General features: G+C 37.0%; 1 protein-coding gene across 2 annotated transcripts in view; it reads right to left on the reverse strand.

Moving 5' to 3' along the window:
- Positions 1-19164, reverse strand: part of PDE3B (phosphodiesterase 3B) — a 159691-nt gene that overhangs the window by 75562 nt on the left and 64965 nt on the right. For both annotated transcript variants that reach the window (XM_036762473.1, XM_036762474.1), the window contains exon 2: positions 455-505. In XM_036762473.1, the coding sequence (XP_036618368.1) occupies positions 455-505 (51 nt within the window). The remainder of the gene's footprint in view (positions 1-454; positions 506-19164) is intronic.

The raw sequence follows: 19164 nt of genomic DNA on the forward strand, positions 1-19164 counted from the left end.
TGTTTTTTTTTCTCAGTCAGTAGTCCTCAATTTAAAAAAAAAATTGGGTCCTTGTACTAATGTGGGTTGAAGCCTAAGCTAAGCCCAGGTTATACCATGTCAACTGTTTGTTTTTTTAAGCCACAGAAGAACAGAATTTTAGAATAGGAAAAGACCTCAGTAGCCATCTAATCTAACTCATACCCAAAAGGAATCCCCACTACAACATACCCGACAAGAGGTCATCCAGCCTCTTGCTTGAAGAATTATTTTTAAATGAGCTTTTTGGGGGGTCACTTGCCTCTTTTTCCTACAAGTGGAATTCAGAAAAAAGATCCATTTAATTGCAGGTTCTAGTTAATTATATTCCAGATTATCAAGTTCTTACTATAGGAAGTTCTGTTTCTAAATTTAAATGTTTCTTTTAAGTTTCTCACAAACATCATTCTTCCTTCATGCACGTGCACACACTCACCTGATAATGAGGTTTAGACCACTGCTTCAAGTCCCAATCCCAAAGAATCATCTAAAAAAAAAAGAAATTTCATTTATTTATAAATTAACAGAAACTAAAAGGAGCAAAGGCAAAGTTTAGCTTTTTCAGCTCTAGCTACTTAAAAAAAAAACGTGATATTTGGGAGTAGAATCAAAAAGGATTAGAGGCCAAATTATTTTCAAACAGAATACTTCATTAATCCAGATCAGGGGTAGGGAACCTGCAGCCTCGGGGACACACTTGGCTCTCTAGGTCCTCAAGTGCAGCCCTTTTTTTGATGGAGTCAAAGGGCCATAGGAGGACCTATAGGGTCACATGTGGCCCCAAGGCTGCAGGTTCCCCACCCCTGATCCAAATATTAGTACCTGAATAAGTGAAGAGAATTACAGAAAAAGCAGAAGAATTAGCAAACTGTCTAAGAAGGTTAATAATATAAAAGCAAAAAAAATCAAACTATTGTTTTAAATAAACAAAACATCATCACATATCACTCACTATGAGCAAAATGAAAATGCAGGCCAGTGAACATTTGATGCCAGTGGGGGGTGCTGCTTGCCTAAGATATTTAAGGTGTTTCTATAAAAAGCAGTCCTCACTTAAACTGTGCATATTTCCTGTGGTTAGATGGAGCATAAATGAGTAACTTTCTCAAAGTTACTTTCATCCCTACTCTATGTGCAGTTAATTCTTGATTCTCCACACATGAAGGATCTACGAAAGCTCTTCCATCCTCAGCCACCCCCCCAAATATACTTACAAACCTGCTTCTCCATCCTATTCAGTCAAGGTATACTCAAAGAAGTAGAAGGAGCCTTAGAGAAATTTTATTTTTGTGGCCCACTTTTTTTGGAACATACCTCTTCCATAAAGCAAGACTGAACTGCCAAGTGGAGAGATTTATAGAAGTTGGAATTAGGAATACCCTGGTTCAAATCTCAACTCTGACCCAGTTACTAGCTGTGTGAGCAGGGGAAAATCATTTAGCCTATCTGAGCCACAGACAATTCTCTAAGAGTCTAAGTTATGGAAGGATGGTGATCTGTATTAGCAAAAGGAATTCCCAGACTGACAGAAATCTTAGATCCTTGACATACTGTCATAAATAACAGCCATGTCGCTTCCTGTGTTCATTAGAACAGAACAGAACAGTGCTACTGGAAAGAGCCTAGAAATCATCTAGTCCAGTGGTGTCAAACTCAAGTAGAAAGAGACCAAAGTCGTACATAAGGATCCTGGCAGCTGCATACTAACTTAGAAACCTATATATTAGCATTATCTATATCCTATTGCATTTGTATTTCATTAACTATAGCCCAATTACATTTTAATCTGGTTCTGAGATGCCTGCACAGTGTGGTCTGGGGTTGTGTTTGCCCCCTCAAACTGGGCCAATCCCCTCCTTTTACCAACAAGAGGTGACATAATTTACCAGCAGCAAAGAGCTCACTATTTTTAAAACGTGTGTTCTGAAGTAGGTCTTGTGTCCTGAAGTCCATGGTTTTTTCCTACATCATGCTATCTCTTGATATTAATTTAACATGTTCCATGATATTCTAATATCATTACGAACCATGATCAACACAGTAAGGGAAGGTTGTGGGGTGAACTAAACACTCTAATGCAAAGTACATACAACATGTGTTAAATAGAGCATGAGTTCTACGAAATTCCATTTTTCCATCATTGCTCCTTTCTACTTCAATTCAGAATGCTGGACAAGGTCCACAAAGACAGGATCCAGGTAGGTCTCAATTTGGATGGGAATCTCAAGTGGCAAGTCCAGTGCTCTGAACAGAGAAGGCTCTAATCCAACAGGTGTAAAATGGAACTGAATTTGCTAACTCACAGGTAGAGAGGGGCAAATTAATATCAAAGCACATTTTTTTAAAAAGAGGCTGCCATTCAGGCTTTTTCTTTTTGTCTTTAACATTATAAAAAATGAAAGGGGGAGAGCTGCTTATTATAATATTTTAAATGAAATATGAGGAATCTTTATCAGCTTCAAAGTCAAACTCAATTGTAAAGTATTTACCCTTGGGCAAAATTGTGGTAATTCTTTCTCACCTGAATTATTCTTTAACTTCTCTACTGACCCTGACAATTAAAACATCAACACTATAGCCAGTCCATATAGCCCCTTGAAGCAAGCCCAGATGTTTGTGTATGTAAAGCATTCTGAATGGTGGTGTATCATGGAACACTAGGCCTTGTGTCAGGTGCCAGGGATAAACAGCAAAGACAAAAGGGAAACCAGACCCTGTTCTCAAAAACCTTACACTCTACTTGGAGGAAATGCATGTGTGTGTAAATAGATACAAAATATATTCAAAAGAGATACAAAGGAGAGCATGAACAATTGGGAAAGAAAGGTCATCTGGTAGTGGGTTATAACAGAGATGAAAATAAAGGAAATATCAATAAAATGTAAAAGGTATTCAGAAAACAAAAACAGAAACAACTTTAGAAGGAGACATAAACAGGGCCATTCAGTTACTACCATACTAAATTTAATGTACACTTAAAAAACAAATTTTATGTTGTAAGGTTAATAGAATAGCAAGATCTTCCCCACCCATTAATATGGGTGCCCATATCACATGGAGCCCATTAAGGCAAACTTGATTAGGGGAGGCTTGTTTGTAAGAAGACTCACACCTTTTGCTAATTTCTAATTAGGCACTGGGTCATGGAAGGTTGTGATGCCCTCTGGCTCTGAGAAGTGTATATATACTCTGAGGCTAGTATTTTGTGTTGGCAGCTCACGCATTGGAAGAGGGTCCATGTGATTTGGCCAGATGAGACTCTGGGTAGCTGTTAAGGAGCCCTGATGCTTTGAAAATCCACATGTTGGTGCTTCTCTCTCTGGTAACTATGTATGTATTGCTGTGGTCAGAAGCCCTGTCTGTTGATCCCTGCTATTTTCTCAGTTTGTATTTTCTCTGCTTGTCTCTACATTCAGGGTGCTGACCTTTCCCCTGAACTAAGTGAAACTAAGTGAATGAGATATATATATATATATGTGTGTGTGTGTGTGTGTGTGTGTGTGTGTATGTGTATATATATGTATATGTATATATGTGTATATATGTATATATATGTATACATATATACACACATATATATGTTTGATTAAAGTAATATTGTTTATCCTTTTAAAAGCTATTTTTCCTTTAAAAGCAGATCAAAGAAGCTGTGCTAGCAGGCCATCCCAAGTGCGCTAGGGTACTTGCTATTACATATGTAACAGTAAAGATATGGGGAGCCATCATAGTTTACTGAGAAGGTAAATGACATGGACAAAGCTGTGTTTTAGGACTATCAGTCTGGTACCCATACGAAGGATGAAATAGAAAAGGGCAGAGAATGGAGGCAGAGAGACCAAACTAGGAGGCTACTCTAGCAGCCCAGATGTGAGGTGATGAGGAACAAGGGCAAGGGCCATGCACGTGGAAAAAAAAATCAAAGAAGTAAGAGATGATGTTGAGGTAAAAGTCAATAAGACTGGGCCACTGACTGGACGGGGCAAATGAAGGACTGAGGATTAATCTAAGATTTCAAACCCAAGTCATGAAAAGGATGAGGGTAGAAACAGGGAAGTTAGGAAGAGGGATAAATTTGAAGAAGGATAATGAGTTCTGCTTTGCATGTCCGTCGATCAATCAGCAAGCATCGATTAAGTCGCTACCATATTCCAGGCACTGTGTTCAAAACTTGATTCTTCATCTATGACACTACTTTTAAAAGTATAATTACCTTTAATGGTAATATTTCTCTTTAGAAAGAGGCAGCAATGGAAATTCCCTGAGAAAGTGAATCAAATTATTAGATATTTTGTTAAATGAATTTTTATACTGTGAAACATTCGGAAAGTAACTCAGGGATCAGCAATAGGCCAGAGTCAGACTTCTTGTAGATCTTTTTAGTCTAGAGACCGTACATGTGGCTCTTGTGATAGTGATGCTACAAACCCTACATATGCAGAGTATTGGACATTAGTCTCAATTCTGCCAGTAATTCACTATGACCTCAGAAAAGTCATTTAACCTCTTTATGGGCTTCTGTTTAATTCATAAAATGAAAGGGTTAAAAAAAAGATGATCTCTAACTTCCAACTCTGATTCTACATTTCTAAGTGTCAATGTATGTCCAGTCACCAATATTAAAACTAGCAGGTACATCTAGTATCTGAACCCAGCCTTGGCCCTTACACTGTCTGCCCACACTCCCGTGCCAGGGGTTCCTCAGGTGCTCTGTGCTTGACTCTCAGAAGCGTACTCCCTATTCTGAACTGGGTCAGATATATGGCTCAAGGAATCCTGTGTACCACAGGCCTCTATCACTGGCACTGTTCTATTCAACATTTATACCAAAGGCTTCAAAGTACAAATGGCTGCTTATCAAATTTTCAGATGACAGGAAGCTGGAAAAGACAGCTAATATATGAGATAACAGAATCAGAATCCAAAAAGGATCTCAACAGGTTGAAACAGGGGCCTATAGCTAATGAGATGAAATTTATCAGGGCTAAATGTAAAGTCCTGCACTTGTTTTGCAAAATAAATAAATAAATAGATAGATAGATAGATAAATGAAACCAACTAGACAAGTAAAGAATGAGAAAGATGTCGATAGAAGAGCTTTCACATGTAAAATCCCTACAAGTTCAACATGGCTCAACAACATGATGTCAACCAAAAAGACTAATATGTCATTGGGCTGCATTTACTGAAGTAGAGTGTCCAAACCAAGGGAGGTGATAGCCACAATAGGCACTGTCCCCTCCCTGGTCAGACTACATTTCGGTAATGTGTTCAGTCCTGGGAGCCATATTTTGAGAGGGACAGTGCCAAGCTGGGGCCAATTAATTCCCAGAGAAAGGTGGCCAAGGTGATGAGGAGACCAGAAACCACACAAAGATTGTTGAAATGAAAGGGGCATGTTTAACCAGGAGAAGATAAAACTAGGGTTTCAGGGGGAGAGATGGTTAGCTACTATCACATATGTGAATGGCTATCATAAAGAAGAAAACAAAGAGACTTGTTTTGCTTAAAATAGGTTGGATCATCAGGAAATGATCTGTCTGTTACTAGACGTGATCGAGCAGAAACTGTGCAACCATCAGAACGATGCTCTAGATCGTTTTGCTTCAGGTAGAAGTTGTACTAGAGGTCCACTGAGGTCCCGTCCCACTGTTAAGGTTCTGGGTCCTATCTACTCCAAGAAGCTACTCATGGTCCTTAATCTTGGCACCTTCCCGCTAAGGCAGTCTTCAATTTATCCTGCATATGTTTAGTTCCTACATGAGTAGGAATGAGAAACTATGAGCTCCTTGAGAACATGGATTATTTTCTGCCTTTCCTTGAATCTCCGGCATAAAATGTATCACAGTGCTTGGCACACTGTAGGCTCTTAATAAATGCTTGTTGATTTGATTTGATTCTGGCACACTGAGTCCAGGGCTATGGTTAGAAATCACATTGTTTTTTTGAAGGTTGTGCTATCCTGAAAATTTTACTTGCATTTTTCAAGAAACAAACAACGTGGAAGTGACTAATTATGCTTCCAGGACAGTCTCAGGTCTACAACTAGAATTTGCTGCCATCAACTGGCCAAAGGTAGTCAAAGCAGTCTCTAGGCTTGAAAGCCATCCTCAGCACCTCCTGCCTACCATCAGCACTCGGCAGCGCCCTCCTGCACTAGAGAATAAGGCTGGAAAGCTAGCCCAAAAACTCGAGGGATATTTTTTGGATACTAGGTACGATGTATTTGTAAAATGGAGAGATGGCAGAATTGTAGAATTTTAGAGCTAGAAAAGACCTTAAATATTATCGGGCCCAATCTACCTCATCTTACAAAAAGAAGACTGAGGCTGAGAGAAGAAAGGGCTTACCCAAGGCCTCACAGCAAGTCAGCAGCAAGCTAAGGCTAGAACTCCCTGGGCTCAGGCGCAGCCTCAGCACCATAGCAAGCTTTTTCCCCTTGAGCGACTACTCCTCCACTCAAGTTCAAAAATTAGATGACAGTGACTGTAAGAAATGTATTTACTCAAGAAAATTCACCCAAAACAACCAGATGTTGCTAACAAATGACATAAAAACTGGAAGAAGGCCATCCTGTAAGGTATAAGAGAGCTCTTTAAAGGGAATATTAAATGTAAAGTATCAGAGATAACTCAAACTATAACCGCACAAAAGTAATTCTAAAAGTTAATTATCAGTTAAGTAGGCATAAGCCAATGAACAATACCAAGAACCAGACTCAAAAAAAACCAACGCTGCAGGAAGAGACGACATTGCAATACATGGCACATTTTCAAAACTTTCCAAGGAAGAAGCACTGTAGTCTGTTTATAAATTAAAGCAAAAAAAAAGGATAACCATAGTATACAGACTAAATAAAAATTATAATGTAAATGTAAACTATTTGCCACAGGATATCAAGGCATTTATCTCATAAGGCTACTTAATTCCAATAGGATGCACAAGATGTTGCCACATGACACCATATGCTGAGCCACAGACTCTCCTAGGAAGCCTTAATCTTCAAGAACATAAGCATTATGGAATGGATTGTGAGAATTTTTCAGTTTTTCCTGCAGGTGTGAAAAGTATTGTCAGTTATATGACTACTATAGGAATTTAAGCCTCTGGAGTGCTATTTTAAAACTACATAAAATTTGAAAATGCCTTAACTCTATTACAGTTACTACTGATTTAATGGAAATCTGCTACATGTTCCTGTTACCAAAATGTTGATACTTTTGTATGAAAATTTAAAGCTGGTTACCTCAATAGTAAAGTCTGAGCATTCATTCTCCCTTCAGCATTTTGTGATTTGAAGTTCAGCCCCCAAAGAATGATAGAACTAGGAGAATCTTTATTGGAAATCTAATCCACTCCTCTCATTTTACAAGCAATATGCTTTATTGTATACTGGAGAAGGGTGAGATCCTGTTATCTGAGTATTCAGGTATCTATTCCCCATGTTTTCATAGTTGCTAGTGTAACAGGGTATTGGTGACTGCCCAAATCACTCAGGATGGGAGGACCAGCTTCTGGGAGAAGACATTATGTGTTCCCCTACAATGTGGATGAAAGTAGCCTCTTTCCAACGGCTATTTAGCCATAAAAGACTGGACCTTTAGAAACTATTAAACTGAGACCCAAGTTCTCTTTCCCCTTGTACTCTTTTCCCCTTTTTCCCACTCAATGTCCAGAGAGAATGAGAGTCAAAGTTCACCCAGAGCAGGGCACCATGAACTTAACCAGTGAGGGAGAAGGGAGGGATACTCCCCACCCCACCCCTCCTCTCAAGACCCAAGAAACTGGCCTGGGCTTTCTATTTGGTCTGTTCCATTTATAATTTTCTCAGTTCTAGGTACAGGTAATAATCCCCACCAGATGGACAGTCAGCCAGTCTAGCAGGGAAGTTCTGAGAAGCTAGGATACCTAGGACTCAAGCCCTAAGCCAGCCTTGGACTTGGAATTTGGGACTATGCAATCTAGGAAATATGCTAAACTATAAATCTAATCCCCTTCCACTTCCCAGATTATAAAGTGGGGCAGGGGGAAGATTATGCCCCATGTGCTGAGAGGAACATTTGTATATTCGTTCTTATAACTTTGAAGTAACTATTTCCTTATAAAAGCTAATCTGAATGTTAAGCAGTTAAATAGAACTGGGGTACATGGGACCCCCCTACAAGTAGGGGAATATCACCCATGAGGGCTGGAGCCAGTATAGACAGCCTAGACAACCCTCCACCCTTACCCTAGCCCTGAGAAGCTATCAGAGAACCTTGGGCCAAGAGCAGTGAAATGTAGCAGACCTTTCCCACAAGTGGTGAGAGCCATGGAAATCTCTGTTACACTAGGTTACATTTTGTTTGGCTATACATCCATGATTTCATGGGTGTAGTGAACTCCCACTGAGAAAACTCCTTCTCCTAATGCAGTTCTGCATTTATTCTCCAACTTTTAAGTTTTAAAAGTGTTTCCTAAAGACCCAAAAGTTAAGTGATTTGCACTTAATGAGCTGCATAATATTTAGCAAATTTCCTCATTGTCATTCAACATTATTGCTAAAATTCCTATTCTAGAATTATTTATTCTATATAAGATGGAAGATATATTAGACTGGATATAAGATGGAAGAAAGTTTGCATTACGAAGAAAGTATGCATCTATAGACACATAGAGAGGCAGACAAGCAGCATAGTCAACTTGGAATCAAGAAGACTCATCTTCCTGAGTTCAAATCCATCCTTGGATACTTATTAGCTGTGTGACCCTGGGCAAGTCACTCAACCCTGTGTGCCTCAGTTTCCTCATCTGTAAAATGAGCTGGAGAAGGAAATGGCAAATCACTCCATTATCTTTGCCAAGAAAATCCCAAATAGGGTCATGAAGAGTTGAACACGACTGAAACAGCTGAACAACAGCCACAAACAGACATTGTACCTGAACTGAAGTCTTCCTAACTCTTTAGCTATCCTCTATTAACTGCACTGGGCAGCCTCCACTTTAGGTTCAGTAAGGAAACAAAAGTCTCTCTCAAATTGTCAGTAGGCACTTAACATAGAATGATTTGCAAAGCAGAGAGAGAAGAGAGGCCTTTAGAAAAAATGACAAAGCCTTCCAATATTTTTGTAGCAATGACCCTCTTTCTTAAGATCACAGTGAAAAAGCCAAACATGAATTAAAGGATGTCTTTTGGGGCCTATCATACAATCTTGTCCAAAAGATTATATCCCTACCAAAAATCAACACTTGATTCAATCTTTGTTCATTCTAAAAATTAATTAAATACTAGTTCCAGGAATTAATATTTAACATTTTGTTAAATACAAGATAATAAACTTTTTTCATAATTTTTGTTTCATTTTTTTTTCATTGTTTACTATAAAATGCCGGTTTCTGCTTTAGATGGATTCATATTGAGTAGCTCTTTTCTGGTATCAATTACCCTCAAATGAGGCTTTCCTGCTTCTACAAAACAGCCAACTTTTCTAATGTGCCCTTCCTTCCATTTTATATCCACAATAAATGACTTTAGGGTTTTAGCAATAATGTTGAACAGCAATGAGGAAATTGGCTAATTATATTATAATAACTTCACAATACAGTTCTTTATATTGTAAAAGTTTATTTAACAAAATCTACGGCACTTTGATTTAATATTTTTGGTGAATTTCCGTTGCCATAACTTTCTAAACGCAAATATCATACATCATCTGGAATGATTAGTTTTAAGAGGTATTTTTTCCTAAGCAGCCTATGAAGTCTACAATATTACTCTAAGCAAAAAAAAATTTAAAAATTAAGTCTTTATTTCATTTGTTAAAGCACTTGCCCAACACCTTTCACAATACCATCATTTAATTGCAACTTGTTCATGCTATATAACTGTATTTTAAGTAAAAAGTTTCTGATTGAGCATGACCAGAAGCTAAATTTGCCTTGCACAGCTCTACAAACCAACAAAACCACAGGGAGACGTCAGCAGTATAATCAGGAGATATTATCAGGTTCAATTACGTCAATGAGGTTTATTTCATTGTTCCTCATGTAGCTCAAGAGAAAAACATATATGTGCCCAAAGCCAAATTTATACAACTGGTTCTTTTAAAATTTTTGTTGATAACCTTTTGTCTTTACATTACATTAATTTCTGATTAAGGTCTTATTACTTAATAAGCTGTTTACTAACTAGCCCAAAACATCCTTCTCCATCTCCTTCCCAGTGAGGCTTCCCTTGTAGCAAAGATTTATAAAGAGGAAAAAACTAGAACTATTATATTTCAATGAATTTTAAAGTTAATACGTTCTGTACAATATAGTTGTGAAATAGCTGTGTTACAGCAAACACTGCAAGAGGCTCTTGAGGTCATGCCACCTCAAATACAGGATAGGGACAGAATGAGAAGTCAGAACACTGGGTTCTAGGATCACATCTGGTCACTGACTTAAATGAGACTGGACAAATCATTCTGCTCACATGAAGCTCAATGTGGGTTGCAAAATAAGGGGATTGGTCTAAGTGCGCTTAACATTTGCTGCACATTGGAATATGAAGCCATCAGGCAGTATGGTAGGGTGGAGAGAGCACTGGCCTGGGAATCAGGAAGACCCGGGTTCCAACCCTGCCTTGCACACTTACTACTGAGATAAGTCACTGAACCTCTCAAGCCTACTTCCCCATCTGCAAAATGGGGATTATACTAAAAGCAACAACATCACAAGGTTTTGTGAGGTTCATATGAGCTAGTACATTTAAAGTACTTTGCAAACCTCATACTATTATATCACTGTCAACATTCATTATTTCCTGAAGAATTTCTGTTTCTTAAGAAACTCTCAAATTGTCAATCTACCCCCCCCAATAGTTTTACTACAAAATTTCTGTAACTATGGGTTTTTTTGCATTCTTTATTTTTAATTAAAAAATCACTTTCCCTCCTTCCTATCCCCCATTGCAAAAAACAAAATAAAACCATTGTAACAAATACTCATAATTTAAAAAAAAAACTAATTCCCACATTGGTCATGTCCAAAAAATATGTCACCCTAAGGCCATCACCTGTCAGGAGATGGGTAGCTTGCTTGATTTCTGGTCCACTAGAATTGTGGTTAGTCTTTTCATCATTAAAACTAAAAAAAGTATTTTTTCAGTATTGTTATCATTGTTCAAATTGTTCTCCTGCTTCTGCTCACTCCCCTCTTCATCAATACATTCAAGTCTTTACCCTAAGGTGAAATGCTGCACCCTACAGACCATGGGATTTTTCCATCTGGTTTGCAGAAGTGTGGTCTCTTTCATTTGAATGTGAGCTCCTTGACAGCATGAACCATCTTCCTTTTCTGTGTGTAATGCCATAGCACATAGTAAGTACTTAAATACTTTATTCATTTGTTCATGCACTCTACCTAGGTTTCTCTAAAATTATCCCTTTCACCATTTTTTGTACAACAGTATTCCATTGCATTAATATACCATAATTTGTTCAACCATTCCCCAATTAGTGAACACCATCTTAGTTTCTAGTCTTACACACACACACACACACACACACACACACACACACGACTGGCTATGAGCAGTTTTTGTACATGTGGGTCCTTTTTTTCTTTTTTTCATTACTTTGTGGCATAGTGGAGTAAGTGGGTCAAAGAGTATGATCAGTTTAGTAACTTTTGGGGCATAATTGCAAATAACTTTCAAAATGGCTGTTCACAGTCCTACCAGTAATTCATTAATGTCTATTTTCTCACATCCTTCCAACATGTTATTTTTCCTTTTTTTGGTCAACTTTTTCAATCTAATAAGTGTGAGGAGGAACTTCAGAGTTGATTTGATTTTCATTTCTCTGAGTATTAGTAATTTAGAGAACTTTTCATATAGCTCTTGAGATCTTGGATTGTTTTCCTTAGAAAACAGCTTGCTTATATCTTTTGCTCATTTATATATTGAAGAATGATTCTTATAAATATGAATATGTTTCTTATATATCTTGGAAATGAGACTCTTATAAGGTTAAAATAAAGCAAAGATTTTCCCCCATTACCTGTTTCCCTTCTAACATTAGATGCATTGGTTTTGTTTGTACAAAACCTTTTTAATTTTATATAATCAAAACTGTCATTTTTCAGTAATCATCTCTAGCCCATGCTTGGTCATGAATTATTCCCTTATCCATAGATCTGAAAGGTAACTTCCTCTTTGCTTCTTTAATTTATGATGTGACCCTTTACGATTAAGCAATGTACCTTTGTGGAACTTATCTTGGTACATGATGTAATGTATTAACCTATACCTAGTTTCTGCCAAACTACTTTCCAGTTTTCCTAGCAGTTTTGATCAAAGAGTGAATTCTAATCCCAGTAGCTAGGGTTTGAGGGTTTATCAAACACTAGGCTACCATGTTCATTTGCTTCTAAATGTTATATACTTAATCTATTCCATTGATCAACTTCTCCATTTCTTATCCAATATCAAATAATTTTGATGATTACTGTTTTGTAATTTAGTTTAGAAGCTGATACAGATAGACTCCCTTCCTTTTCACTTTTTTTCATTTTTCCCTTGTGCTTCTTGACCTTTTGTTCCTCCATGGGAATTTTTAATAATTTTTTCTAGTTCTATAAAGTCATCCATTGGTAATTTGACTGGTATGGCACTGCATACATGAATTAATTTTAGTAATGATGTTGTTTTTATTATATTTGTTTGGCCTCCCAGGTATACTTCTGACCCTTCTTTTAACTCTGCTACTATGATTCATCTGCTTTCTCATCTTGAAACTTCCCTCCATACCAGGGGCCTTCTCATTCTGCAACCTCCCTCCTCCCTGACAACCCCTTTCTCTCATTGGCAAGTTCCTTCTGGGCCTCCATTTTTTGGAACAGCCCCAGGTTGTGCTTATTAGTATCTAGACTTCACCACCATGTTCCCTTGCTGTGGGTACCTTTCCCCAAAAACCCTACTTTTCAGGTCCCTTTTATGCGTTATTTCCTACCCTAACAGTGTAAGCTCCTTGAGGTCAGGTATTGTCCTTCCTTGTTAGAACAATTCTTGTCACATAGTTAGGTGCTTACTTCACTATGAGGATCAAATGAGAAAATATAAAGTACTTAGGACAGTGTGTGGCACATGATAGGTACTTAATTTTTCATATAGCTCTAGAGATCTCGGATTTTTTTCCTTAGAAAATTGCTTGCTTATATCTTTTGCTCATTTATCTATTGAAGAATGATTCTTATAAATATGAATTTGTTTCTTATATGTCTTAGGCCCATCTTTATTTCTATAAAGAGCACTTTATAGGTGATTTCCCGCCATTCCTGGATATGCCTTGGTCAGCAGACTACCAAGTATTTTACACTTTCTATAGTTACTTTTAATGGGATTTCTCTCTCTCTTCCTTCTAATATTTGTTGGTAATATACAGAAATGTTGATTACTTATGTGCACTCATTTTATACACTGAAATTTTACCAATATAATTGTTTCAATTAATTTCTCCAAGTACATCATCAGATCATCTGCGAAAAGCAATTATTTTGTTTCTTCTGCCTATGTTTCATCCTTCCATTTCTTTTTCTTGTCTTATTTCTATAGCTAGAATTCATAGCACCATTCCAAACAGTAACAATGTTAGGGCATCGTTGCCTTATCCCTGATCTTACTGGAAAGATCACTAGTTTATTCCCATGACTATATAATGCTGATTTTATTTGTCATATAAGGAAATGTCAGTTTATTTCTGTTATATTCTATTATATATTGAAGGATAATCAATTGTGAAAGACTTAGTAACTGATCAATACACTGATCCACCACAACTTCAAAGCACTCATGATGAACTGATGGACTCAGAGTGCAGATTATTGGGTTTCTATTTTTAAAAGCTTTTAATTTCATTTATTAATTCAATGGATTTTTGTTTTTATTTTGTTCATCTTTAATTTTTGTTTTTCAAAATGTTTATTTTGATATTTAATTCAGGCTTTTTAATTTGATGAACTTCTATTTTTTTTAAAGTTGCGTTTCAATTTAGTGATCTCCTTTCTCTTTTTTGTTAATGAAAATGTTTAAAGATAGAAAATTCTCTTCTATTCAGTTCATTTTAATTTTCAAGGAGTACCTGTTGCTTAGATAAGGTTTTCATCTGCTTATCTAAGACATCATTCTTCTAAGTCTTCCCACCAAAACTGTCATTTCTTTTCCATTTTTCCCCTAGAACTCTCATTACGTTTGTAAAATCATTTTATGCTCTTTTTTTGTAACTCTTGCTTCATTTTCTTCTAGGAAGTCTAGTTGAGTTTGTACTCAAGCTGTGTCTTAATTTGAGGCTTTGCTTGTAGATGTTCTGGAGTCAATTTCTTCTCAGTTTATGTCTTGGGCATCACTTTCCCTATAACAGCTCTTTACTGTGGGAGTCTTTTTGCTTACTCTTTCTTCCCATCTTACTTCCTGCATTAGGACTTTATGTTAGAAAAAGACTATACACATCTGAGGCAAACGTCTGTGATATACTTGATTATAAAAATATAATCTCTTGAGTCCTGCTAATTCTCTGGGTATGGAATGCATCGTTTTTGAAGGATCTGAGAGGTGACTCAAGCTAGAGACTTGGCAAATTTCAGAGGTCTCACTGAGGGTGAAGTCTAAGGGTCACTCTCTAGCTTTGAGCTTTGCAAGCACCTCATCACTACATGGGTCCAGGTAACACAACTACAGGCTTGTACGTGCTTGAAGCTCCAGTAGACCATTGCTGGCCCCAGTACCAGTGAAGAGCTGGAAGGCTATGCAGGCTTACAGCTACAGAAATGCAGGTTCCCTAGACCTGGTTCTTTGACTGAAGACCTCAGAATGGGCTGGGGGCTAAACCTGGACCCTCCAACAGAGTTAGAGTCACAAAACAGCTGTTCATCCCCCCTTTTTGCAAACAACACTTCCCCAGACCCACAATTCTCCTTGCCCTGTCTGCCACCCCTAAGTACAGGTTCTCTCTTTCTCTTGGATCCAGAACCAAACTCTGGGGTAAGAGTAATAGAGCTGCCAACTGACTCCTGTTTCTGCTGACTACACAGCATTCAGCCTCTTGCTGCTGGGCCTCTTCTTACCACTGTACAAATCCAAGACTAGTCCAAGCTGGACAGCTCTGTGCACAGCACCTTCTTGTATAGATCCTTGTCTTCAGTGTCTATAGACCTCTGTCTCCTTAGGTGAACTTTGGCTGGAGAAATGATTTGATGTGATTTTTTTTCTTGGTTCTCCCAATTATTATTTGGTCTGGTGTTCTTTCTAAGACTTTGTTGGATTAGCTGTGGGGAAGAGAGCTGGGATTACCACTTTTTCCTGCTCCACCATCTTGAATAATCTGCCCTTTATATATTTTTCTCACACCTTCTTAAAGACAGAAGCTACAACATGAGCAGTTTTAGCTCTTCACTGATTTTTCCTGTATATGTGTTTTACAACTCCTTTTGCTTCTTCTATCAGCCCTTAGGACTCACCGACTTCAGGCTGCAATTAAAAAGTTCATGCTATGGTGTATGAATCATATTGCTTTAATATTTGGTACTTCATGCATTATCTACTTTGCTGCTTTGAGGTTATTGGCACTACTCATTAGCAAAGAAAATGTCTGACTGCTAACTCATTTTTCTGTAGGACTTCATAGATTTGACAGCTGATGTACTCATTTGTCAGTGGGCTTCCTTCTGTTTTAAAGTTTCTATTAGAAAGGAGGAGAGAGGTTGAAGTGTTCTTGTGATATTAAGATCTCTCTCCTCACATATCTCTCCATTCATCTGTAAGTACTACAAAATACAGCTCTTCACTGATTCTTTCTTTATAGATCATACTACCTATGTTCACATTCTGACTCTAAAAAGGCCTGCTAAAAGAACATTTGCTAAGCATACAGAATGATGGTCTCTGCTACTTAAAAACTTTCCACCAGTATGCATTTTCAGTTACTGACATGAAAGTGTTCCAGAAGAATATGGTTCTACTCTGAAAGCTTGATCTTTTGCCTCTGATCTTCTGGCATCATCTTGTGTCTAAACAAAAATATGATAAGTTGGGGTTTTTTATGTAACTGGTTTGCCATATTTGGCTACTTTGATATAGTGAAAATGTGACAATGCTTTTACAGAAGCATCAGTAAAATACATTGAACGTTAGAACTTAATGGAATTGTAGAGACTGTTTACTCAACTTTTTTCACTTTACAGACTGGGAAATTGAGGCCCACAGACATGCCCAAGGTTACAATTGTAGGCATATTTGAGATTAGAAATAAAATCTCCTCTCAGGTTCTTCCTCTATATTCATTTTTTGGATCAAAAGTTTTCAGAAGAGCAAACTGTACTTTATAATCCTCTTCACTTATACCCGAGACTTTTTTAAATAAAATTTTAGTTTTTCCAATTACAGGTAAAAATAATTTTTAACATTCATTTTTTAAAATTTTGAATTCCAAATTCTCTTCCTTCCCCCTTCCCTGAGATGTCAAGCAATTTGACATAGGTTATACATATGCAATCATGCAAAACATATTTCTTATTAATTATGTTGTGAAAAATACAGACTCAAAAAAACCCACGAGAAAAATAAAGTTAAAAAAGTATGCTTTGATCTGCATTCAGACTCCATCAGTTCTCTGGAGGCAAATAGCATTTTTTATGAGAAGTCCTTTGGAATTGTCTTGGATCACTATACTGCTGAGAATAGTGAAGTCATTCACAATTGATCATCACACAATATTGCTGTTACTGCATACGGTGTTCTCTTGGTTCCACTCACTTTCATTTAAGTCTTTCCAGAAAGCATCCTGCCCATCATTTCTTATAGAATGACAGTATTTCATCACAATAATATGCCAAAAACTTATTTAGTCATTCCCCAAATGATTAGTATCCCCTCAATTTTTAATTCTTTGCTACCACAAAAAAGAGCTGCTTTAAATATTTTTGTACATCCTTTTCCTTTTTTAATCACTTCAGGATACAGATCTAGTAGTGACATTGCTGGACCAAACGGTATGCACAGTTTTATAACCTTGTGGGCATAGTTCCAAAATGTTCTCCAGAATAGCTGGATCAGTTCATAACTCCATTAACAGTGCTTTTGGGCCCCAATTATTCCACATCCCCTCCAATATTTGTCATTTACCTTTTCTGTCATAATAGTCAATCTGATAGGTATGGGATGGTACTTCAAAGTTGTTTTAAGTTGCATTTCTCTAGTTAATGCTAATTTAGAGCATTTTTTGTATGACTACAGATAGCTCTGATACCTTATTCTTCAAATTGCCTGTTCATAACCTTTGACCATTTATCAGCTGGGGAATGATGTATGTTCTTATAAACGTGATGCTATTTTCTATATATACATTCGAAAAATTAAGCCTTTATCAGAGAAACTTGCTGTAAAATTTTTTTCACAGTTAAGATTACTCATTGTGTATTTCTCTCCTTCCCATTTTCCCCTTGCATATACTTCTCTCTCCTTTTACCCTGCCCCCCTCAAAAGTGTTTTGCTTCTGACTACCACCCTCCCCCAATCCTTCCTCCCTTCTATCAGAGACCCCTTTTATTCCCTTCCTCTCCTACTTCCCTGTAGGGTGAGATAGATTTCTATCCCAACTGACTATGTATATTATCTCCTCTTTGAACCAATTCCAATAAAATTCAAGCATTGTCTGGCACCACCACCTCCCCCATCTTTTCCTCTACTGTGAAAGCTCTTTTGTGCTTCTTTTATGGGAGATAATTTACCCCATTCTACCCCTACCTCCCCCCTTTTACCATTGCAACCCTCTTTCTCACCCTTTATTTTTTTAGGTATCTTGCCATCATAATCAATTCACATATGTGCCCTCTGTCTATGTATACTCCTTCTAACTAATAATGAGAAAGTTCTTATGAATCACAAGTATCATCTTCCTATGTAGGGTTGTAAACAGTTTAACTTTATTGAACCTCTTGTTTTCTCTTTCCTTTTTATCTTTTTACATATCATTTGAATCTTTTATTTGAAAGTCAAATTTTCTATTCAGCTCTGGTCTTTTTATCAGGAATGCTTGAAAATCCTCTATTTCATTAAATATCTATTTTTGCCTTTGAAGGATTATACTCAGTTTTGCTGAAAAGGTGATACTTGGTTGTAATCCTAGCTGCTTTGTCCATCAGAATATCATGTTCCAAGCTCTCCAATCCTTTAATGTAGAAGCTGCTAAATCTTGCATTATCCTGACCATGACTCCATGATACTTAAATTGGTTTTGTTTTTTTTTCCTGGCTACTTTCGATATTTTCTCCATGACCTGGAAGCTCTGGGATTTGGCTATCACATTCCTGGGAGTTTTCATTTTGGGATGCTTTTCAGGAAGTGATCAGTGGACTCTTTCAATTTCTATTTTATCCCCTTGTTCTAGGATATCAGGGCAGTGTTCCCTGAGAATTCCTTGAAATATTATGGGTAGGCTCTTTTTTTGAACATGTATTTTAGATAGTCAAATAATTCTGTATCTCTACTGGATCTATTTTCTAGGTCAGTTGTTTTTCCAATGAGATATTTCATATTTTTTTCTATTTTTTCATTTTGTTTTATTGTTTCTTGATATCCAACAGAGTCATTAGCTTCTACTTACCCAATTCTAATTTTTAAGGAACGATTTTCTTCAGTGAGCTTTTGTACCTCCTTTTTCCATTTGGCTAAGTCTACTTTTTAAAGAGATCTTTTTTTAGTGAGTTTTTGTATGTCTTTTTCCATTTGGCCAATTATGGTTTTTAAAGTAGTCTTCTCTTCATTGGCTTTTTGTGCCTCTTTTATCATTTGGCCTATTTTGTTTTTTTTTTAAGGTGTTATTTCTTTCCAAATTTTTGTGTCTCCTTTACCAAGCTGATGACTCTTTTTTCATGATTTTCTTGCATCACTCTTATTTATTTCTTTTCCCATTTCTCCTCTACCTCTTTTATTAGAGTTTTAAAATCCTTTTTGAGCTTTCTAGGAATACTTTTTTAGGTCTGAGAACAATTCACATTTTTCTTTGAGATGTTCCTGTTTTGACTTTGTAGTCTTCTGAGTTTATGTTTTGATCTTCCTTGTCACTATAATACCTTTCTATGATCACATTGTTTTTGTTGTTCTTTGCTCATTTTTTCCAGCCTGTTTCTTAA

This window comes from Trichosurus vulpecula, chromosome 6 (assembly GCF_011100635.1).
Source record: "Trichosurus vulpecula isolate mTriVul1 chromosome 6, mTriVul1.pri, whole genome shotgun sequence".
NCBI lineage: Eukaryota > Metazoa > Chordata > Mammalia > Diprotodontia > Phalangeridae > Trichosurus > Trichosurus vulpecula.